This window comes from Sinocyclocheilus grahami, unplaced genomic scaffold, assembly GCF_001515645.1.
Source record: "Sinocyclocheilus grahami isolate Dianchi unplaced genomic scaffold, SAMN03320097.WGS_v1.1 scaffold1015.1, whole genome shotgun sequence".
NCBI lineage: Eukaryota > Metazoa > Chordata > Actinopteri > Cypriniformes > Cyprinidae > Sinocyclocheilus > Sinocyclocheilus grahami.
The window spans coordinates 201,274-226,386 of NW_015506194.1; the positions used below are offsets into that span (position 1 = coordinate 201,274).

Below are 25,113 nucleotides of genomic sequence, written 5' to 3' on the forward strand. Positions count from 1 at the left end.
CTTAAAGTGGGAAACCTCCACATGTGTAAAACGACTAAACCCTGAAACTAACCTTATCAATTTATTCTGAGATTTTTGTAATTTATCCAACCAACCACAAGACAAATCGGACATCCAAGAAATACAAGCATATTCAAAATTACATTACACTAAACATGATGCAAGTAATTTTATATTCTGTTTATCAAGGAAACTAACATGTCTGGCAAGAAATTTTGTCCTAGCATTAACCTTACCCAGAACCTTCATAGCCATACTTACACCACTTAAATCATTGTCAAGGACACATCCAAGATAATTAACAGAAGTTCTATTTGATATTAAACAATCCCCGACCTTAACAGACATCTTAGAAACCTTATTCAAATTATTAATTATTTACAAAGGGTTATGCCCTTTGTGTTTGGTTTACCTGGGTCCACGATGTTCATCCAGGTGAATGTGGCAATGAGGGTTGACTGGTTCTGGCCGGATACGAATGGTGATCACATCAAACGGAACCTCGGCTCGATATTCCTTCTCCCATGCATTAAACGCTGGCATCAGCACCATCGGAGGGTCTGTGTACAACTGCCTCAGGTGGGGATCAACACACCTCCCTTGAAAATAGGAGTAAGGCACATTTAATAGTTGATTAGTATTTTCATATTAAGTAAAAACAGTTGGTGTTTTATAAAAACAAATCAAATGTGTATTTGTAATTCACATAGTTAGGCTAATATGTTACCACATGCTACTTGCCTTTTCTTGACGGCGGGTCTGAAGCCTCTGGGCTCTTTGGGTCATCCAAGCTGTTGGAATTATAGAAAACACAGTAATTTTTAGTAGGAAACTCAGCAAGTGCTCTATAATGGTCTGTTAAACGCAGGTGATTGAAAGCATGGGACGTTAGTAGATTTTTTTCCAGGAATAGCAAAAGCGAGCCTTTTATGGCTTTCCCTCCTCTTTTTAACATATAAAAACAATCAGTGCTGGCTTGAAAAAGCATCTTAATTTGTTTGAAAGACAATCAATCAATGAAGTAACATGCTCAAAGACCGTTATATCATCATGGAACAGAGTTGTGTCCCGGTTTGGATTCCCATCCAGCCAGACAGATGCAGACAATTTACTTCCCACCATCCAGCACACAAACCCAATCATCACAGATAACATCAATATGGCTCAAGGTTTTTTTTGTATGGATTTGTACTTGCCTTGTCTACATTTATACTGGCTCCACAAAACAAAACGAAATAAAGTTGCTAAAATGTGGCAAAAAATATATTTATATTTTTATTTAACATGAAGTGGCCTTTAGAAGAGGTAAAAGTATTTTTAAACGCAAGAATATCTTAAATTATGTTATGTCTATACTTTTGCAGGGAAATACAAATGTTTATTTGACTGTAAATAGTTCCAAATGTATTACTATTGGACAGATAGTGTGTAAGAGTGAGAAAATTAAAAACAAAACAAAATAAATATATAAAAGTAAGACATCAGGAGGTTTGGGAGTTATTGTGGGTGGGGGGTAAAATCTGTAAAAATAAATGTTTTGACTGAACTGCAGGTGACCCAAAGCACCACAGGCTTAAATCAACAGGTCACCATTAAGAATGACTGAATATAAAATAATGATTTGTATGATATTATCTCCAGAACCCTTGCAGGATTTTTGCACGCCTGCAGCATAACTCATTTCATCGCTGGAGAAAGAATAAGGTTTGATGATATGATCTGGGGAATCTGCAAATATGTCGAGTTGTGTAAGTATAGGCTTGTATGTGTGTGTGTAACCTTTCAGTCTGATGTTTTCTCGTGTAGTAAAGGCTGAGCTCTTGGAGCAGGGCCATGAGAGCTGGTCTCCATCCATAATCCTGTGCGCTGAGGGACTCTGTCTGGATTAGATCATGCTGAGGATCGTCAGGAAGAGGACATGTAGGGTAGAGCTGCCAACACACACACACACACACTCGATTTATTTAACAGACAAAAAAGCACAACAAGGACATACAGGTTTATCATGTGATAATTTTACATGGAATTAGCCTTTAAACAAGTCTGATTTAATGTTACATTAAATCCAATTCAATTACACTTGTGCCTGTTAGTCCATATTAATAAGCTTTGAAGTCATCAATATGCTATAGCTAATACGAGTATCTTTCAAAGTGCATAAAATGTGTCTTTACCAGCTGAAAGGGTCCTGGTCTCTTGAGGTGCTGATTAAACTGTTGCAATAAATGCATCTCATCCGGAGGCAGACACAGAGTGTTTGGCCCTTCACAGTCACCGTACTGCATGACAAGTTCAAAGAATTAGACCACAACAATGAACACTATTGATATACTTGAAAAAACGACTGCATTTTACAAAGCAACAAAAATGAAAAAGGAACAAAATAAATACAAATTGACTTTGTAAAGCATGGGAAATGATAAAACCATTTAAAAAAAATAATATTTTTTTGTTGACTGAAATGAATTGTCTATATTTTCACTGGCTCCACAAACAAATAAATAAAAAAAAATATTTAAATGTAAAAAAATAAATATATATTTATATTTTAATTTTAACATCAAGTTTTCTTTAGGAAAAATTAACATTTAGAAATGCAAGAATATCTGAAATTATGCTATTCTGACATTTCGTTTAGCAGGAAAATGCAAATGTTTATTTGACAGCAATCCATTTGATTGTAAATCAAAATGTATTATTATCATTATTTTATTATTATTATTAATTATTATTAATAATAATAATAATAATGACTAAAAGAGAATAATCACCCGGTAGGTCTTTTTTTTTCAGGTTTCTTAATGGAGACAAATATTGTATGAGAGGAGTGAAAGAAACATGCATGGATTTATGAAATTTGTTCTGCTCATGTTTCATGAAATCTGCTCATGTTTTCTATTGAAATAGAAATGAAATGAAATTACAGCAGTCACATCAGTGTCCTAAAAAAAGCTGTTTTATTTTACATGGTGCAAACATGTTTAGATCAGACTAGCCGAAAACAAACTTCATCTCATTAAAACTTGTCCTTTGACATTTCTCCATATTTATACAATAGCTTCAGTAACAGAAACATTTTTGCATGTGCCCTTTCAAGAAAATAATACTTCCATTACATCCTTTAAAAAAATAATAACAGTAATAATTAATGAAAAATTGTGTTAATTAGTTCACTTGCATATGGTAATACCAGGAAAAACTGAAGCGAGTTTTACCTTTTGGTTCTCTTCCTTTGTTCTAAATGGCAAACTAGGCTCCACAGCCTCGCTGCTGCATGCTGGGAAAAGCAGTTTCAGCACATCCTCCAGCATATACTCTTTGGCTATCTGTCCGTCAAAGTGAGGGTCCTTCATTCCCTCAAAGTGTAGATCAGTCTGAAGCTGAGACAGAAAGAGAGCAGACAAATAATAAATGTGAATGTGTATTAATATGCTGCCATCTAGTGGTCAAATTGAGAGCTTGCATGGGAGATCATCTACTGTACAGTTGTGTGTAATTTTTCAGCATCTATCCTCATCAAACAAAACTCAAAGTGGGTGTTTATCCTTACCTTCACCACTACCGGATGAAGAGAAGAGTTATAGTGCAATGAGAAGGTCATTAACTGAAAACACAGCTGGCACCTATAAGAAACAACACAGAAAAACTCAATTTGACAAATTCACTGATGAAAACACATGCATACCATATAATTACAATTCGCCCCAAAATTAATAATAATAATAATAATAATAATGGCTTTAAAAAAAAAAAAAAAAAAAAAAATTTAATTATGTAATTATGTACACTCTTTAAAAATGAACTTTCTTTTTTCCTTTTAAAAATGTGGACATTTTCTGGTTGAATTGTGTGTTTTTGACCTGGACAATGAGCTGCTGTCCTTTGTGGTTAATAAAGCAGCTTTCAGGATGTCACTGATGACGTGATTCATGTGTTCAATGGCCTTATGAGAGAGAACAGGACCCAGTCTTTCTCTAAAGAATACCTGCAACTGAAAGAGAGGAGTCTAAATCAGTCTGACGCAGTACATAAACTAAAAGCTGAGAGGCAAACAGAGATCTAATTACTTCATCATTCAGCCTCTCTAAACAGATTGAGCAGAACACTGCAATTTCAACACCAGAAATACTGTTCATCAATACTGATTTAACAATGGCAGACATTCATACCTCTACAGCTGCAGATACAGCAACTAAGACAAAAACTCTCCCGCATGGACAAGAGATTTATCCTTTTTAACTCGATAACCACACAAACCATACTGAGACTTGTTGACAGTTAAAGGGTCATTTAAAACTTCATTTTCAAATGTTAATTTCTGGGTGAAACACTTATATAGCTATAACGCAATTATTTTGAAGTCAAAAACGGTCAATTTACCAATTCAGCTTATGTAATTTAATAATTTTGCATAGTGTGTGTGGTCTATGTAGCTAATAGCAACTTTAATACATCTCAGTGTTTGATTTCAAGAATTTTTGTGATTACTAAAAATATTAGTATGTATTTTATTAACTTTATGAGCGATTTGCACACATACTAGTATCAGCACATTAAGTCGTGACAGAGAAACCTTTCCAAGCGTGATGAAAGAGCGCAGCCATTAGAGGGCAGTAGAAGAACAATAGTCTATTACTACAGTAAATTGATAAAACCTCAATTGATTTGTATATATGGTTCAAAAACAAAAAATGGTTTTTCAAACACCATCAATCAAAAATGAATGCAGCTTTATTTTTCATACATTAGAATGTGCCCTGTTTTATTTTTATCTGAGCAAAAAAGAATGACTAACATATATTTTTACCATGATTTACAGAAAAAATATCATTCAGTGTAACAGTACATGTTAATAATTTTGCATAGTGTGTGTGGCCTATGTAGCTAATAGCAACTTTAATACATCTCAGTGTTTGATTTCAAGAATGTTTGTGATTACTAAAAATATTAGTATGTATTTTATTAACTTTATGAGCGATTTGCACACATACTAGTATCAGCACATTAAGTCGTGACAGAGAAACCTTTCCAAGCGTGATGAAAGAGCGCAGCCATTAGAGGGCAGTAGAAGAACAATAGTCTATTACTACAGTAAATTGATAAAACCTCAATTGATTTGTATATATGGTTCAAAAACAAAAAATGGTTTTTCAAACACCATCAATCAAAAATGAATGCAGCTTTATTTTTCATACATTAGAATGTGCCCTGTTTTATTTTTATCTGAGCAAAAAAGAATGACTAACATATATTTTTACCATGATTTACAGAAAAAATATCATTCAGTGTAACAGTAGTTTGTACCCAAAAATCTTGTCAAGAATATTTAGAACAAAAATCATTAGATGACATTAAAATACTATTTAAGAATCACAGTGCTGCCCTAAAATACTAATTCATTGTCATTTTAAATATTTTCCCTTCTTTGCCTAGGTTTTACCTACTAGTCAGCAAGAAGTTATTAATCATTTAAAATATAATAAAATTCAGTATTATCACTTATTCTTTTATATATTTTAGTAAGTGCAGGTCAGAATGAGTACGTTGTTTCATTTGTACATATATGCATTCTGTGTATATAAAATCACTTTTGTGAATTTAATTTGATGTGTTCACCAAAACGGGATGTCTTATCTTTGACCCATATATAGATTTAGTTGTATTATACAGCTTTATTATTTTTTTTACTTCTAATGAGGATGTCACCAAAGGGAAGTTTTGTCACAAGGACACACACTGTTGCACACAAGTGGTCCAACACTAAGTTTTGCATAAGATTTTGCTCTATATCATACTCGCACACCAAGAACCAGAGGGGAATGAGCAGACTTTTATGAAGACTTTATTGTGATCTGCTTGTTTGTCAGGGCTCTTTTATCAACTCTTGAAACTCAGTAAACATGATCTGGGTTTTATTAGATCTCAGTGTGCCCTCCAGCTGTTTACAAGACTCTGACTGAAGCCTCTTCAGTAATCTGGCATTACACACACACAAACACACACACACACACACAGAGAGAGAGCGGTGTTTCGCAGCTGTGGAGGCCTAATAAACATCACATGGGGAATCAATGCCTAGCCAAGCCTTTATCATCAGTAAACGGCAGCACAGGGATCCAAACTGCAATATTAAGACTGAAATCTGATCTGATTTAAAAATAGAAAAGCTTATTGAAATAGCTAAAAGGCACCTAATAATCATTTCTAAGCTCATTTGAGTATTGAGACGCAGATATTGTTTTATTTTAACTGTAATCGTTTTACAGCTTTCACTTCAAGGAGAATGCTTTCTTACCTCGGCGGCATAACTAGTTTTATCCAAGTGGGGTTTGACCAAGGCTGTGCGGTGGACAAAAGCGGTCAGCGGTGTTGCCGAAGTAACCAAGACGTATACGTTTATGGTGGCATTCATGCTCTGAATGTCCGAATAGCTGAGTGTGATTGGCCACCTCCTGTAGGATACAATCACAATAACGCTGAAGAGAAAATTGACATTGTAACATTTTTGGTTGGCCATTTCCTTCAGATGTGACATGACTTACCATTCATCTTCAGCAGCATTTGGGGTTCCCTCTTGTGGAGATGGGGAAAAAGAGCAGGCGGAAGGGCGTATTGGTAATGTCACTCCTGAGATAGAAAACAGACAGGAGAAAGTGGATAGAGGCTGAGTTCTGGCACACTGATTTCCTCTGTGAGGAAGACACACAGCACATGTATCGACATGATGGCCAAAGCTACTTCAATTCTTTCCACAAAGACCTCCAGACATGTGTCTAGAGATACCACGTTATTAAATCATTGGGTCTGGCCACATTTCTCACATGCAGGCTTTGCTTCTGTGATACGTAAACTGCAGCTCTGTTCTAAAACATAGTGAGCTGCCTTACTCCTAACTGTCTACATAGGTAACAGCCATGTAAACTCATAAGTCTACATAGGCAATAACTCTGCAACACAAATGTGAAGCACACAAGAGACTCTAATCACACACAAATATTAGGTCAAAAAAGTTGGGTTATTCATAATTGACAATTTTCTTGATTGGTCTGCCATGTTGGAATGACTTTCATTCTGGCACTACATTTCACCATCAAGTTGTGCAGTTCTGCCTCAGAATTTGATTAAAACAAGGTTGATTTTTAAATGTTTTTGAAAAAAAAAAGTATCTCATGCTCCCCAAGGCTGCATTTATTTGATCAAAATATGGTGAAAAGGATATTGTGAAAGATTATTACAATTTAAATACCCGTTTTCTTTTTTAATATATTTTAAAATATAATTTAATTCTGTGATGGCAAAGCTGAATTTAAAGTAAAAAAATGATGGGTCACATGACATTTTGTCATTCACTGGGTTTGTATTTCTGTGGCATTGCACAAGGTAGCTACCATGGCTAGACCCAGATCACTATTTGTGATTAGGATCACCTGATTGCAATTATAACTTAATTCAAGACGAACAGAAGTCAATGGCTGTGTCCGAAATCGCCCCCATACCCTTAAATAGGGAACTATTTGAGGGAACTGCCATTTTTAGTGGTGTCCGAAACCATAGTGGATGTTCTCGAGTGCACTCACTCAATCCCACAATGCACTGCAAAAACGAGAGTACAACTGGTGCACGCTCAACGGCTAGAGAATACTCATAATGCACTGTGAGAGTCACGCGCCAAAATAATCAATCCATTCATTTTTACAAAGTGCTCATCCATGGCGTACAGCATAATGTACAACACGGGTATAAATTCAATGTAAATTGATTATTAAATTGTTTGATTAGGGTTTATACATAATTTCCGTGACAGAGTTCAAGACAAATCCTTTAATCTTACTACTGGAGCTGCTAGTTTGCTAGTTTCAAATGATTAATAAACAGCAAGCACCAACTATGCAAAAGCGGCAGTCCTTCTGGTGCACTCTGTGTCCGAATTCACTCACTCGTTTTCATTCACTCCTTCTAGTGAACTGAATTAGTGACCTAATGTAGGGAACAGTGAATGAGGGTATAGGGGGCGATTTCGGACACAGCCAATGTGTGTGTTTACTAGTCCTCATATCAGCACATGCACAGCTCAGGATTTCTGAGTGAGTGGTTTTCTGGCAGTACTGTGCGAATGAAAATTCTTTCAGTGATTCCAGTCACCATTTAATCAGAAACACACACACATCTCTCCAGCCTCAGAGAAAGGATGTCACCACACCATACAACTCAAGCAATACTTAATACTCTCAAACATGTCTATAGTACACATCTCCAAACCTTGTTCAGTTAAACCACATGCCACACCAGCATTGGGCCCCATTTCAAACCCCAATGAAACACTTGGAAAAACATCAAGATCTCCGTAACCCGCGCTTCTGCCAAAGTCCCGGTCACTGACTCCCTACCCAAGTGTGTGAGCTATGCAGAGTTTACATTCAAATTGGTCACTGACCCATCCATGTTATGTGTATATTTGTGCACTCTACAGTACGCTTGCCTTCAGATACCATTATAAAGAGGACACAACCTGGCCTAGCCAAACCCCAAACACCAGGACGCAATCGTTCGTGTTTCTGTGGGCGTCGGGCCAACAGGAAGGACAATATTGTTTCAGAGTCGGAGACAAAGCCTCCTTTTCTGAAGCTGGGCGGTCTTGAGGGGCAGCGGGTGAAAAATCGGTCATTATTGTTACATAAAGTAGGCACTGTTATCCTCCTCCTCTTGAGGTCTTTCAGAAGTGATGATCATAATTGGTTCAAAGCAGTAAAATTAAGCGTGATCAAGTTCAAAGAGCTTTGTAATGCAGCGTTCTGACATATAAGAAAAAAGCAACTTTCTGAAGAAGCAATAACTCACTATGGCTGTTATTATATGGCATTTATGATGTGCACTTGCCTTTTAATATCCCTGCAGCAGAGAGTTACTCACGATAAATATCACCCTTGACACTGACCTTTATAAGTAATTACAGAGACAAGCTTAAAACGCTCCAGTACACACCTGACAGAAGCGCGTCACAGACACACACTGCATTGTAGGAGACGTCAGGTAAATTGAGACTGGACTTTATTTAACGATGCTTTATTACAAAGGATTCTCACAAAAGGAATTTTTAAGAAATGTTTTTGTTAATCTAATGAAATCCAGTGGAGTCCAAAGCGGTTGTTTTGGATCTAGTGCTGTTACTGTTAACTAAAACTAAAACTATTAAAAATCATTTTTGGTAATTGAAATAAAGAAAACTGAGAAGATAAAAATAAAAGCTAATTCAAAATACTAATATAAATAATACTACAGTAACACTGTTTGGACCCCACTGACTTTCATTATAAAGACAAAAACAGTTAAAAAATATCTTCCTTTGTGTTCCACAGATGAAAGAAATTCATACAAGTTTGGAACCACATGAAGGCGAATAAATGATGACAGAAACTTCTATTTTATGAGAAATATCCCATCCAATTTTTTGCACAAAAGTAAATTTCTTGCAATATACTTGAAATGTAGTGCACATTCTATGGGCTATTGTGATTTTATGAAGCTTTTTCATTGTACAGAAAAGAGCAGCGTGAACATTCTGTAAAACATCTCCTTTTGTATTCCACGGAACAAAGTCATTCAAAACTGAAATGAAAAAAAATGTTGTGGCTGTAAAAATACATTACTGTCTCAGTATCTGTGTTAAAGAAATGCTTAGAACATTGCTGCTCACCTGACAACTGGCTGTCCGTCAGAAACCGGCAGACTCCGCCCAAGTCCAGAAACACTCCTGCAAAGGCTGGTATTATGTTAACCTGTGTGGAGATTTGGAGATCAGAGGTCAGAGTTTAACCAAGACCACCATAACGGATAGTTTAAAAACATTTAAAACAGTTAGCCTTCGGTAATGCCTTAAGATCCCGTGAGATGACAAACAGCTTATGAACGAGAGTGATTTAATAACTGAGACAGTAAGTAGCAGTTGTTCTTGGATCACGCCCAGAACTATAACTGGCCCAGGAGACTCACAACAGCTGGGATATTTAAGCAAATCTCATCATTATATGAGCATTACTAAATATAGGTTTCACATGAATTGTAAGTAAAATACAAGAATGGTTCAGGCTCTTATAGACAGGTTTTCTGCATTTAGAGCGTGAGATCAGAGGGGTTGAGGATGCTGAAATGTTTTATTGCGTCCTGGTTTCTATAAACATTCACTTTGAATCTCTGGAACAGATCTTATTTCACATGCATTTCAAACAAAAAGCATTTGGCATTAGCGCTTAGCGTTTGTTTGCTTTACCTTCTCAGTGTCATATCTATAATACACCATATTTTTAAAATTATTATGCATTACATTGCATCATAAACTGGAATCTCTTCAAGAGCGCTGGATATAGGCTATAGGGAGTGGGTGGTCTTACCCTTTGGCGGTGCTGTGGATGGGCTAAGTTGATTTTTCGCAGGCAACTATTTTCAGAGCCCTTTAGGCATATTAAGACAGACCAGTCTCTTCCATCTGTGTTCAAGGGAGAATATATTTAGGAAGAGATGAAGTAAATCAAATAAAGCAAGAAAAAAAGGATGGCAAGATCAGTGTTGACTACATGTTGATGACAGTTTGCCAAAAACAGAGGATTAAGGCAGTTACGCGCACACACACACACACACACACACACACACACACTTTCTGCTGTCTAAATGAGGACATAGACTTCTACTTTTTTTTTTTTTTATAAATTCATTATAATTACAACTACAGACAAATACAAACCCTATCCATATACAACTGTTTCATAATTTAAAGGGGTCATATGATACTGCTAAAAATAACATTATTTTGTGTATTTGGTGTAATGAAATGTGTTTATTAAAAAATCACATTATTTTCCACATACTGTACATTATTGTTTCTCCTCTATGCCCCGCCTTTCTGAAACGTGTCGATTTTTACAAAGCTCATCGTTCTAAAAAAGCGAGGACGAATCTGAGGCACAGACAATTTTCCTTTCGCTAACCTTCATCTATACTTGACATTCTTTTAACTTTTTAATTTCTTTTATGCAGCTTTGAATTAAAGGAGGGGCATTCATGGCTTTGACAAGACATCAAAGACACATCAAAGACCCCTACACAACCTCACTGCATGCAAACACATATGATTTATGAGTGTCGTTTTAATTCATCAAATTCCAGACCAGAGGTTCGGAGGCCCAACTAGCCATCTAGAAGTCACAATATGATCAGCTCACTTCAAAAAGGATATGTATTAAGGCACATGCTTCAGTACATGACAGCTGTAAAATGTCATTTATACTGCCTTGATTAACCAACCAGAAATATTAAATAAATATATTTAAAAAAAATTTATACGTTTTAATAAAAATAATCAAATTCCAACTACCTAATCCAATCTAAGACCAAAAGGATGTTGATTCAGGAACATGCTCTTAAATCAAGTTGTATGTGTAATGTTGAATGCTTACAGAAATTTGAACCATTGAATTAATAAAACTTCAAATTCTTTGAGAGAGAGAGAAACTGGGAAAAGCACATCTGGTAGTTATTGTGGTGCTCAGCATCGCTCCAGGAAATGGGCTGGTGTGTATTTGGCATAAAGTCCAAACATTTGTGCCTGAGTGCCGTCCCAGCCCAAACAGGAAGTACTGTTTATAGCCAAAGGGAAACATGGGAAATCAGCCTTCGTGTCTCTCCTGATACAATCATGATAATTTCAGCTCATTCTACATTCTGTTAACAGCTCATCATTTCTAATCAGTTCAATGCATTTTAATGTTTCTGCTTGACTGTTTTCCCATGTTTCCCAGCGGTATTCCAGGCCAAAACCTAAACTACAGTTTATAAGAGCTACATACCAAACAAGCCATAGTTAAATAAGCATCTCTATTACGCTCTGTACTGACTACATACTCTAACTGTCACCACTTGTAAATCTATGATCATAAAACCCTTTACACACATGCATATACACACACGCTATCAGAGTTGTTGTTTCATGTGCCAGTAATGGAACGCACTGGAAGGCTCACTGATGCCTCCAGTGTTCCTGGCATTAAGATGAGTGTGTGTTTTATCAGTAATGTCTCTCTGTATGGTTCTGGTAAAGTTGTTTGGGTAGAGCTTTTGGCCTGATGACCTCAAAGTTTTTGATGTGTCTGCAGGCCAGCCCGTCAACCTGACTGACAGCTGTCGACACCTGTCTTTGTCCGCAGCGGTAAACAAACACCTGCTTATTTCATCACATAATACACATGCACATACTTGCGTGGTCTCAACTAAACTAAACAGTGTAAAGAGTTGTTTAAAAAGTCATATTGAAAATCTAAAACAATTTTAGTAAATTAAATTATTTTATGTAAAAATCTCATTTCTAGGTCTAGTTAAAACTTTTCACTAAAATTGGTATGCTGACACATATGTCAGTGTCTCAAAATGTGTATTCATTTGGAAAAATGTACAATAGAAGCATTTTCACTAATGGTCTCAGATGTTTGGACCTCACTGTATTTTGTTTGTTTTTCTTTCACCCACAATAATGTGCCATTACATACTTCATTCAGGAAATGTGGCTTTCAAAATAACTAAAATAAGGATTTTTATATTGAAGAAAGGGCTCAAAATAACATTAAACTCAATCTCAATTTGTGGTAATAAAGTTGTATAATACTACTGTATGCATCAATATAAATATCAGGATGAATATGGCATAACCAAATATCAATAGTCGGCGCTATATGTACGTGAAAGACATTTACACAGTTCGCTAGCGAGGCCTCCATCTCAGTCACCTCTCTGTGTCCAGTCAAGACCTGGAGGAGGAGGAGGGGAGGAAAGTTTTAGGACCCCAGCTGTGACCGTGAAGCAGTGCTTAAACTGAGCTGGAGACCAAATTAACCCCTGAATCACCTGACGGTGGACAGAAACAACAAACCTTTGAGTTCACGAGCCAGCAGCACACAGCAGTGCACTTTATTACACTGCTCTCTGGAATACTTCATTCTTGATTGGTCAATAGCAGCATTCTTCTGTGATCAAATATTTTTGTATAATGATCACTAAATTATGGTCCCTGGAAACCAATCAATGATGCCTCACATAATACACACAAAACACTGATAAGACACACAAGAATTAAGTCAGAGTTGGTTGGAATACTTGCATACTACGTACTATACAGTATGTACGGTGTACTGCATACTCACAAAAAAATTATGTGAAACACTCCACCCAGTATTCAACAGTAAATATTTAAAACAGTAGTATGCTTCATTGTTGTCAAATGACATCCGTCTTGGAAATAAACAATTATTTCCAGTTTCATTTAATTATGCGTTAAACAAAAAATTCAGTTCAATCAAATAAGGTGAATACAATGATAAAAGTGGATTATATTTATTTTTGACATTCCTTCCAGTTCATTCCTCACATTAGAAAAGGATGGTTATGTCAAGTGCATTGCATTTGCAGCATGCTTAGGTTGTATGCTACACATTTTGGTGAATATAGTAGTTCACAGTAGGCATTCCATGCATCCAGAAAATTTGCATACTGTGATATGTGGTGCAAAAATAGAAGTTGGTAGCATGCCAGTCTAAACATACCCAATCTGTCCTGAGCCCATACAGTTTAAAGCATGCATGCATATGTGAGCTATGTTCTCAACAGCACACTAACATCATATTTTTAGTATAGATTTTGTATGCAGCACGTATTTTGTGTATTATATGCAAATATTCTGTATGCATAATTAAACACAGATGTCCTATTACATACATCAAAAGGTGGAGTGACAATACACTGCACAGAATATTGTATCCCATATTGCAATGCACTTACTTAAGCTTCCAGACCCAGTGCGGCAAATTAAATTTAAGTAATTTCAGCCATGATTTAACACAAAATTGGATTAAAGGAATAGTTCACCCAAAAAAGAAAATCTGCTGAAAACTGACTAACCCTCAGGCCAGCCAAGATGTAGATGAGTTTGTTTTTTTCATCAGAATAGATTTGAAGAAATTCTGCATTACATCACTTGCTCACCAATGGATCCTCTGCAGCGAATGGGTGCCGTCAGAACGAAAGTTCAAACAGATGCTAAAAACATCACAATAATCCATAACTAATCAAAACGACTCCAGTCCATCAATTAACATTGTGTCAAGCATAATAAACCATTAAGACGGTTTAATTTCAAACTGTTGCTTCTGACTAAAATACGAGTCCTCAATTCATTATATTATGAATTATGGAATTTGGCCAGAAGTCACGGTTTAAAGTTAAAAAGCTTTAACAAAAATGTGTTTCTCACAAACAACACAGCTTTTCACTTCACAAGACATTAATTGATGGACTGGAGCCATGTGAATTGTTTGGACCCATTCGCTGCAGAGGATCCATTGGTGAGCAATAATGTAATGCTAAATCTCTCTGAATCTTTTTTGATGAAAAAACAAACAAACTCATCTACATCTTGAATGGCATGCGGGTAAGAACATTTTCTGGGTGAACTACTCCTGTAAAAATGCTAAATTAACATTTACTGTACTGTATGTTAGAGCTGCTAACCTGCATGCTTGCTGAATTAGGTCATGTGATAACCGTGTATAGTTTGAAGTGTTGATTATTCATACATTTTCTACATACAAGAGGACAAAAATAGGCAGCATTCAGTGTACTGTATACTATGCAGTAAGTACTACAGTAGTATTCTAAATATAACTTGGATTTACATACAAAAGGACAGGATGTCCCCCCTCACCTCTTCTGCCCTGTCTGAGTGAGACGCTGGTCTCTGCATAACGGGCCTGATCCACTCGATATCCCTGCTGCTGTAGGACTCTCTGGTACAACTGGACCTCAGTGTCCGTCGGAGCACGTTGTCCTGTCAGAATAATGGCTTTTCCAGCACATCTGTGCTTAGAATGATGAACCTGAGAGAAGGAGGAAAGATAAACTGTTTTGCAATTACAGTTTTACTTGTATTCATTCTTGATGTTACTTCCTTCAAAACTTAAAAAATGCACAATAAACCTGATTGTATGTTACAAATGCTCCATGAAGTTCAAAACTGGGTTTAAACCGTCCACTGGTTTTGTCACATGTGAGGATCACAACAGCAGGGGTTAATCAGATAGGCAGCCGAGCATTTCAAAAGTACCCATAATGCAGTCTAGCATGGTAATGGCCAGTGTGGGCCGTCAGGTAGGGTGGAGGGCTGAACCCTGTTTTCTCTGAGAACAGGATTAGATGACAGCAGACTTCAGACGCCTGGACTCATTCAGAGTTTCAGGTGATGGCTGCTGCACAGGACAATTTTAGGATACAGTTCAGTTTAGCAAAAGAGGAAAGCCTGACAACATGAGCCTTTTTAAAAGTCATATTAAACATAGCATATGATCATCCAGTTCCGTGTTGCATAACAGAATCAGAGGAACACAGCGTTATTTGGGCAGAGCTTCAGCATGGAGTGTGTGACTGAGGAAGGGAGGGGAGCGTTTCCTCTCCTTCAGCATGGATGATACTGTTCCCTTTTCTTTTCTCTCTGCATGAGTTCATCTTTTTCTGCTGTCATGCTGTGCTGTTCTCTCTCGCTCTCTCTCAGGGGTCCACTTCTCCTCTGCTTGTAAATGTTTCCATCTGGGAGCTCAGCCACTTTAATGAAAGGGTCCTAAATGGCCAAAGTCAACCCCTGCAACCCATTATTCTCTCTTTACTACTGTATAGTACATAGGTTAGGGATTTCAATAATAAAACTATAAACATATTTGACAAACTCTTATTAGAGGGTATAGTACAGTATACTCAACAACAACAATATAATGGTATTATTATTATTATTATTGCTATTATTATAATTTTTGTTATTATTATTATTATTAACAACACTGGGGTTAGTTGTACATTAGTTTTAGTTGTACATTAAGTAACATTTATTTCTAATTATATTTAAACATTATTTTTTACATATAATATTAATATTAGCAACAACAATGCATATTTAAATTTAGTTATTGTTATTATATATATAATACTTTTATTTATAATGTATATAACCCCTTTATATCATCATCATCAACAACATCATTAATAATTAAATAAAAGTCTTAGATATACATTTATACAGTAATATATTTATTTATAATTTAAAGGGGTCATATGACGTTGCTAAAAAGAACATTATGCTGTGTATTTGGTGTAATGCAATGTGTTTATGCGGTTTAAGGTTAAAAAAAACACATTATTTTCCACATAATGTACATTATTGTTGCTTCTCTATGCCCCGCCTTTCTGAAACGCGTAGATTTTTACAAAGCTCATCGTTCTGAAAAGCGAGGTGTACGCTGATTGGCCTGTACATTCACTCCCCCCACCTACAATCCCTGCCGGTACGAGACTCGAACCAACAAACCTTTGGGTTACGAGTCCGACTCTCTAACCATTAGGCCACGACTTCCCCCTAAGTTTTGGCCAAACAAAGCCGTTTCGCTTTCACAATGAAACACACAGTGGCCCTGTCCCAAATGGAACACTTCATGTGCACTTGCGATCTTAAGGACTTACAATGACCGCTGCGTGCGCGTGTCCGTTAAGTCCACGAGACCGTATCCAATCGTCATTTTAGCATTCAGAAGGGTGCTCGAGAGTGCCCCCTTTGCGGCCGTTTGCTCCCTCGATCCGCACTTCTGCCGAGCCCGCACTGAGCCAAGCTCCACAGCAGACTTCTACCCGACAGTCAAAGTGGCATTACATCACTAAAGTGCGGACTCAGAGGAAGACCGCGAGGGTTTAGGGTGCCATTTGGGACAGGGCCTGTGTCCCACACAGTGGGCTTTAGTGAGCGGAGGCCGGCGGGCTTGAGAATGGCGCGGCCGGCGGATTCGATGAAGGAGCGGCTGGCGGGTTTGCGGCAACCACATGTGACGACCCCGGGCTGGACTCCGCTTCGTCCACGGTGAAAATGATCCGGCGATCCACAGCACAAAGTTGATGTATTTCCTCAGCGACCAGCATGGATCAGCTCTAGGCATGACGAAGCAGATATCGTCCTCTTTTGGAAGGCCAAGCAAAGTAGTTTCGCTTTCACAACGAATCACACAGCATCTCCACGACAGGGCGGCGGCAACAACAATACTACAGCGAGAATAAAAGTTACGCCTTCTTTCTTTGCGTGAACATTTGGGTGGCGTTATGCAAATCTTTCCACACAGTGATGTAGACATGTGGGAGCGTGTTTAAATGAGCCATTTTAGGAGGGCGTCTTAACTTTTATAAAGAATAGCTCTTTGGGTTTGAGACTTTAGTCTTTGCAACTTCAGGGATCTTATCTATGCACAAACAGCTTGTAACACTCCAAAGAGAAAGGAAAATTTGAAATTGCATCATATGACCCCTTTAAGTATCATATTTACATATATTATTATTATATGAAAACTAATACTTAAATATATTAGAACTATACTACTATATAAAGGCATAACTAACTCTTTTGTTTCATTATTATTATTATTATTAATAATAATAATAATAATACACAGTAAATATAATCATTTTATTTCAAATTTTATTTTTTTTATAACTACAGAAATGTACAAACCTTTTATATCAACAACAGCAATAATAATAATAATAATAATAATTAATAATAATACATTAGTAGTAGCAGTAGTAGCAGTAAATATAATACTTTTATTTATTTATAATAAATATTAGAAGAATATTAGGAGATGTGTATTCAATTAAGCAATTAGATTTTCGCTTGAAAGCGAGATAAAAATTATAAAAACCTTACACTTACATTGAAGGATGGACTTAACTCATATCTAGATACTAGAATATCAGAGACGTTTAGCCATCTAACAAGTAACCATCGAACATAACCATCTATAACGCCTTGGCAACTGCATATCACACAAGCGTCATGATGGCGAGTTTTGCACAAGCTAGCACCGCTAAAATCTAGTTTATAACTGTTCTCTTTTCTTTTCACCTACTAGAATTCCAACTTCATCATCAACTCAGAATAAATAAGATGCATCTCATTTCCAGTCTTACTTAGTTTTCCACTCTTTCTTCCCTACATCCCCCAGTCTGTCTCTCCTCGCATCTGCTCCCTTTCTCCTGCCCCTCTGTGAGACCTCAGGCTGCAGACACTAATCTAAAACACGCAATTACTGTACTACATTCATTTTACCCTCCGTGTCTGCGGCCCAAGACACAAACATCATTACTTCATTAAAGCGCTGCCTAAAACAGCCCAGGGCTCAAAGGAAGTAATAACAAGAAATAAGAAACGTCTCATGAAGAAAGGGAAATAAAAAGGAAGGTGGGAGGGAGAGGGGGAAATTTTTTATATATATATAAAACCCAAAGAGCAGAGAGAGCACAATGATACATTAACTTTAATAAGATCTGAAATTAAATCAACTATACACAAAACACTAAATCCTCTCAGGGTAATCTTCCTTTAATTCCCAACACATAAAAATAGGAGATGAATATACACATAAATATTAATTTAGTCCTCTGGTGAAGGGATCTGTGGAAATGCAGTCAAATCACAGCTGAAAATGCTCTTTCATGAAAAAGCATCCTCTTTTGTTGCTAACTTGTAAATGATGAACAAGCAAAGGTCATTTTAAACTGTGGGAACCAGACATAAAAATCCAACCAAGTCTTGAATGCAAATGAGAGACATAGTAGATGGTGTTTGGCATGTGCAACTAAACTCCAAAAGTGTTTGGACTAAAAATAATGTTATCATCTTAAAAATAAAAGCCATCCTCCTAACACCATCCCCAAAGGGTCATGACTTTTATGGCACACATGGTGCAGAAAAAAACACAAAGACATAGGCTATGTGCACATGCATGCAATACTGACAAGAGAAAAAAATTACATTCTCTCTCACACACAAACACACATATACAAATGGGTCACAAGTGTTGTGTATAATACAAAGAAACAAATCTAAGCATAACAACATATGTACTCAGATTCAAACAACTCAATCCTCACATGCCCTCTGACCCAGTAAACACACAGACCACCCTGAACAGATAAAGAACAGACCACCCTGACTGATATGCAGAAATCCTACACACAACCTTACCAGAAAGTAATGTGGTGGTACTGGTGATTGTATCAGATGGTATTTCCATGGTTAATGTTTGGTTGTGAAGGCTACCAAAACATTCAGTGCACTAGTCAGGCTAGTGTAAAATATCCAGAAGTTTTTGTGTGCTCAGGATAGCACTTAGGAGTTAGTGCCCATGCCAAAATACCATTATCATCTCATAAACTCTACTCTTGTTTTCTTACGTCAGCAATGTGGAAAGACAAGCCAAACAAAATTAACATCATTATTAAAGTCACCCTCTGCGCTCAGATGCACCAGAGCAATGGCAAAATTAACTATAAAATTAACACAGACAAGTTTTTCTAACAATCAAGTGCAGAATGTAAAGACTTACATCAGAATAGAAAGTATCTGTGAATTCAGAACAATTATGCCTTTAAAATCTGACTGAATGAGTCACATTTAGAGCAGCTGTACTCTTCAATATGACTTTTTTATATATTATATGTGATTCTGTAAAAATGAGCAAACTTGCTATGCATCCAGTTAAACTATATTACTACTACTACCACTACTACTACTACTACTAAAAATAAATATACATGAATACATTTACAAAATGTAAACATATCTATTAAAAATATAAATGTAAATACATTTAATAATGTCTTCTGACTTAAGAATGTCCTATGTGTCAATTTATATACACACACATCTTTATTACATTAATACTACTAATCTAATACTAATAATATATATGAATAAATTTACAAAATGTATACATTTATTTAACTAAAATACATTTAATGCATTGTAATATATATATATATACTTGAGATGCACCTGTACATACATACATATATATATATATATATATGCCTTCAAAGCATTGTAAGCCGCACACTTGTGATTACACCCTATAATCCAGATTCAATGTTTGAACCCAGTGTGAAGCACAGCTGGGTCAGGTTAACATGTCCTAGCCTTCAAGAGAGCGCTTGACATGTGGAAAGAAGGGAGAAAACAAAATGTGGATTCTGTTAGTATTCAGAGGAGACCTCGAACTCTGCTTGTCCATGCAAAATGAATGGTTTACTTGGCTAAACGTTTGGCATTGGCTCAACATTTTATTCAAGCTTTCCCCCCACAAACTACTTTTCTCTGTTTTTCTGCGCTTTCCTCGCTCTTCCTCCCCCTCCACAAATACCTCTCTTTCTCTCTGTGCCACTCTGGATGAGGGGTTCTTTTACCACTGGCTCCGTGTATAAGGTTCAGAGGTTAATCATGGCTGTCGAGAGGACCCTATATATAAAAATAGCCTAACCCTTTTTCCTCTCTCCTACAGACGTATTCAACACAAACCACATCAAACACATAACATACCAAACCTGCCTCTATGCCACATCTACCCTCTAAAACAATGCAACACATGGTGTAGAAAAGTTGTGCACGCTACTTGCTGACCTCCTGTACTTGTCCTCTCCCCACACAGTCAAAACAGCAGACAATAAACTCTCAGCATACTTGAACATGAGTCTCTTTGGGGAGCGTTCAGCCCAACAGTGATGGAGTGCAAACCACAGGCCTAATATAGATTATAACATGTATAGCATGTGCCAGACTGTAGGTTACACTGTCTCCTGACAGCAATGTCACAGCAGAGGTCTGACTTTAAGCCTTTACTGCATACATGAATAACACATTCCTAAATAATTATATTAATAATAATCATTTAAATACATTAATGCTGTAATATTATGAGTACTAATTATAAATATTGTTCAGTATTATAAATAGCTATATTTTAATTATGCTTTAAATTTAAAATACATGGATAATGCATTAATAAATAATTACATTTAAATACATCAATTTTGTAATATTCTGAGTATTAAATATTATAAATATTTTTCAGTATTATATATAACTATATTTAATTATGCACTTAATTAAAAATGAACAAATAATTAAATGTAATTACATTATCACTGTAATATTATTAGAGTACACTGTAAGATAATAGAGACACTGTAAGATAATAGAGCATTAAATATAAATATTGTTCAGTATTATAACTACATTTTCCTTTGTTCAATTTAAAATTAAATACATTAATAAATAATTACATTTAAATACATTAATGCTTTAATAATAGCATGAGTATTAAATATTATAAATATTGTTCAGTATTATATACCTATAATTGTGCATTAAATGTTAAATTAATAAATGATTAAATTTAAATATATTAATGCTGTAATATTCTGAGTATTAAACATTCTAAATATTGTTCAGTATTATACATAACTATATTTTAATTATGCATTAAATTAAATGCATTAATAACACACTAATAAAAAATTAAAATGCATTAATGCTGTAATATTATTAATACTAAATATAAACATTTTTCAGTATTATAAATAACTATATTTTAAATATTTTATTTTATATTTTCCAATATTCTGAAAATACTGTTTTGTATTATTCACTGAGCTTCTCAACAATCTTTAGGTTCCTAAATATAGTTTGGGTTCCAAAATTCATGGGACATTTTGCTCATTTTGTCATTTGCAAGGTGATCATCATAAGCCTGCTTGCTTTGAAAATAGTGTCAAACATTAATGCTTACGTAAATACCTATGAAAAATAGTAAGTGTAAATAATAATTAATAATAACAATAATAATTATAATAATAATTTTTTTAAAAATCAAGAATAAAAATCAATCTATATTTAATATATGTATGTCTATATATAAAAAAATTATAAAAAAAATATGTATTTATATATGTATTTCTAAAAAAAAAATAGCGTAGACTCTGTGAGATAAGTATGTGACTACGACTTTCCTACTGGCTGTTAAAGTGTGATGTCTAAACACATAGTGAGGTTCATATTAGACTGACACATGGCAGCAGTCAAATAAGTTATTCACATTCACCGTGTGTGTGTGTGTGTAAACACTAGAAGTTCATCAGCTGAAAGTGAATGCAATTGTCTGATCCTGGATCAGAACCAGGCGGTCCAAAAGCACAGACAGACGTGACTTTGTTAACATGAATGAACGTCCTCCAATGGTCTCCAGGGACAACGAGACAGCAATGGCTTGCGGGATGGGAAAACTTTTTCACAAATTTCATAGTACGCACAGCAATCATGGGAATAGGCATCTTCTTCAAATGAACGTTATGAATATATGTTAATGTGAAATGACATTATGCTAATTCACACAACAAACATTGTGTTGTTGCTGAGAGGCTGAAAACACCAAACAAATGCCCTGAATCCTTAACTCGTCAATAAAAACTCCCACACACTCACAATCATGATGCCCACAAATGCAACAGATCATTCTTCACTTCCTGCCCAACTCTGTTACCTACGTTTTTATGACTTTTTATATGGCAGCACGAGACACAGTCTGCTCTCCAGACACATCAGAGAGCCACTGATGGTCGGACAGACTGATGACTCTATCCTACTCAACACACACACACACTCAAGTAAGTTTCACTAACAGCTGATTGAGGACAGCTGTCATGGCTCTCAGTGTTGACTTCCTGCTAGGAGTTAGTTAGTGCGGGATTATGGGAATGCATACTGCCACAGTCCCAGCTTAAAACTAAACCTCTCTCACCTCTCATTGCTTTCCTGCCCTCATCTTCTGACCCTAAATCTGTTTTCCAATTTCTCTCTCTCTCTCACTTTTTTTCCATGATTTGCACACATGCTCCACCTCCTCGTACAGAAGTCATAAATAAACAGATGCCTGGGCATCCTACATGACAGCCGTTCTTTATTCCCAGCATCTCTCCTCAGATCTTTCTATCCCGTACTGACATAACACTTCCCCACAGACATCAATCATCCCAGCGCTCGAAAGAAAGCATGCATTTGTGCACTCATAAATAAGCCCTCCTTCATGTGCTCTCTTAAACCAATGAATGTCCAGCCTTGAGTTTCTCCTCCTAATATACCCCCAACAAAGACACCCATCATAAATAAACAATAGCTGCTCACTGGCTATATTTTTAAAGGGGAAGATAAATATCCCAACACAACAGCAAGTTGTAAGTGATGAGAACTTAAGAATAAAGTTTTTTGATTTTGATTTGTTGCACAGCTGATGTCCAGCAAAACATCCATTGTTTTGAAATCTATAGCACTACCTGGAAATAAAATGTCAAGGTTATTTTTCATAGATAACAAACCATGAACAAGGTAATGTAAAATAACTTTTAATGACAATAAAAAAATGAATTACATTTAAATATTAATATTGTAATATTATGTGCACTAAATATTTTCTGTATTATTAATAAATGGTTTAATTATGCATTACATGTCAAATTAAATACATGAATAATACATAAATAAATTAATGCTGTAATGAGTTTTAAATATTTTTCAGTATTATAAATAGCTCTTTTAATTAGACATTAAATTTAAAATGAAATACATGAATAATACATGAATAAAATGCTAATTAATGCTGTAACATTATGAGTATTAAATATTCACATTTTGTCAGCATTATAAATATATTAATTATGCATTCGATTTCAAATTAAATACAAGAATAATACATTAATAATAACTAAAGTAAAATAAAGCAATGCTGAGTATTACACAATAAAAATATTTTTCAGTATTACAAATAGCTATTTTATACATATATTACATTTTAAATTAAATACAGGAATAATTCATGAATTAAACAAGATAATGAGTAGGCCAACTAGCCTATATATAATACTTTTGGATTTTTATAATAACTACATATTTTAAATATTTTATTTATACTTAAATAATAATACTAAGAAGAAGAAGAAGAAGAAGAATAGGCAATGATGAAATAATAAACTATAAACAGCTTTCAAACATACAGACAGTACTTACAAAACGATCTGTCTGTGATGCTTCTAGTAGAGATGTGAGTCTCTCTGGGTTCTTGAGGAGTAGTTTATAATCAAACACCGCAGATTTGTTCCTTTGGTCCCGCTGACTGGACTTGAGCTCAGTTCTGTCCCGGTCCACAGTCACAGTGTGGTAAAACAGCCCGACCGCTATCCCCAGCAGCAGAAGGGGACCTGTGCAGCACCTCCGGCGGAGCGTCCAGATCCCACGGAAAAGCATTCCCACTTCTGCACAAACGTTCCTGGCTAGAGTCAAGACACATAGGCTACTGGGAATGTGCGTTTGGTCCCCACATCATCCCTCCGGATCACGGCGCTCAAACGCGCAGTTCAGGAATCCGACGCGCTGCGTTAAAGCGCGCGTATCTGAGAAACGCTTCATGACATGATCGTGGAAAAGCTCATTCGACGTGCGTCAGAGCGGGTTGTGAAGACTCGTTTCGACGGTCCGGGTATCAAAACGGAGTGAAAAGTTTCTCTGAAGGCTTCTTTCTTCTTCTCAAAGCTGCTGAGCCCCACGGTTGATTAAAAACACTCCCGAGCAGAGGAACCTCATGACTGAGAGTAATGATACGCCTTCTTCTTGTCTCCCTTTACCAAACCGCTGCGAATGTTGTGGGTTCGGCGAGGCTTCTCAAACATATTAAACTTAAAGGCCTTTTCACACAGGACGTGTTTAGCGGTCATTTACAGTCCGGTCAATCTAGACGAGCGAGTGACTGACAGCTACGGCCGTTGCGTCGCGTCGCGTCTCAATGTTTTCATTCGGTCTCTCGCGCGCATACGCGTTGTGTTTTTTAACAACCTTCAACTTTTACAAAACGCGCTTCCAGACCCATGTGTGCTGCTCCTTTTCATTGCTATTTAAATGGAAGTAACTGTAGTAGATAGCCTACTGTTAAAGTTAAAGCTAGAAAAAAAGAGGATGTTTAGGTCTGTTCTTTTGATTTTTAAGTGCGCACCTGGTTTGCGTTAATCCATTTAATCCCAACAATTTGCCTGCACATGCATTTTACTCCTTGGAAAGCCCAGTGAAACAAAATATAACTCATATTCTAATAAAGTTAAAAAGAGGGGGATGTATATATACATATACAATATTAATTTTAATATATATTATTAATTTTAATTAAA

The 25,113-nt window shown here is 36.0% G+C and overlaps 1 protein-coding gene across 1 annotated transcript in view; it reads right to left on the minus strand.

Moving 5' to 3' along the window:
- Nucleotides 1-24,897, minus strand: part of LOC107565663 (cadherin-like and PC-esterase domain-containing protein 1) — a 27,353-nt gene extending 2,456 nt beyond the window's left edge. The window contains exons 1-13 of the mRNA XM_016250924.1: nt 23,963-24,897; nt 14,744-14,915; nt 10,389-10,483; nt 9,695-9,776; nt 6,543-6,627; nt 6,296-6,452; nt 3,861-3,991; nt 3,551-3,623; nt 3,216-3,380; nt 2,175-2,279; nt 1,780-1,931; nt 742-791; nt 413-599 (exon numbers count right to left, since the gene is read on the minus strand). Coding sequence (XP_016106410.1) covers nt 413-599; nt 742-791; nt 1,780-1,931; nt 2,175-2,279; nt 3,216-3,380; nt 3,551-3,623; nt 3,861-3,991; nt 6,296-6,452; nt 6,543-6,627; nt 9,695-9,776; nt 10,389-10,483; nt 14,744-14,915; nt 23,963-24,199 — 1,691 coding nt within the window. The 5' untranslated portion in view covers nt 24,200-24,897. The remainder of the gene's footprint in view (nt 1-412; nt 600-741; nt 792-1,779; nt 1,932-2,174; nt 2,280-3,215; nt 3,381-3,550; nt 3,624-3,860; nt 3,992-6,295; nt 6,453-6,542; nt 6,628-9,694; nt 9,777-10,388; nt 10,484-14,743; nt 14,916-23,962) is intronic.
- Between the last annotated feature and the right edge of the window lie 216 nt (nt 24,898-25,113).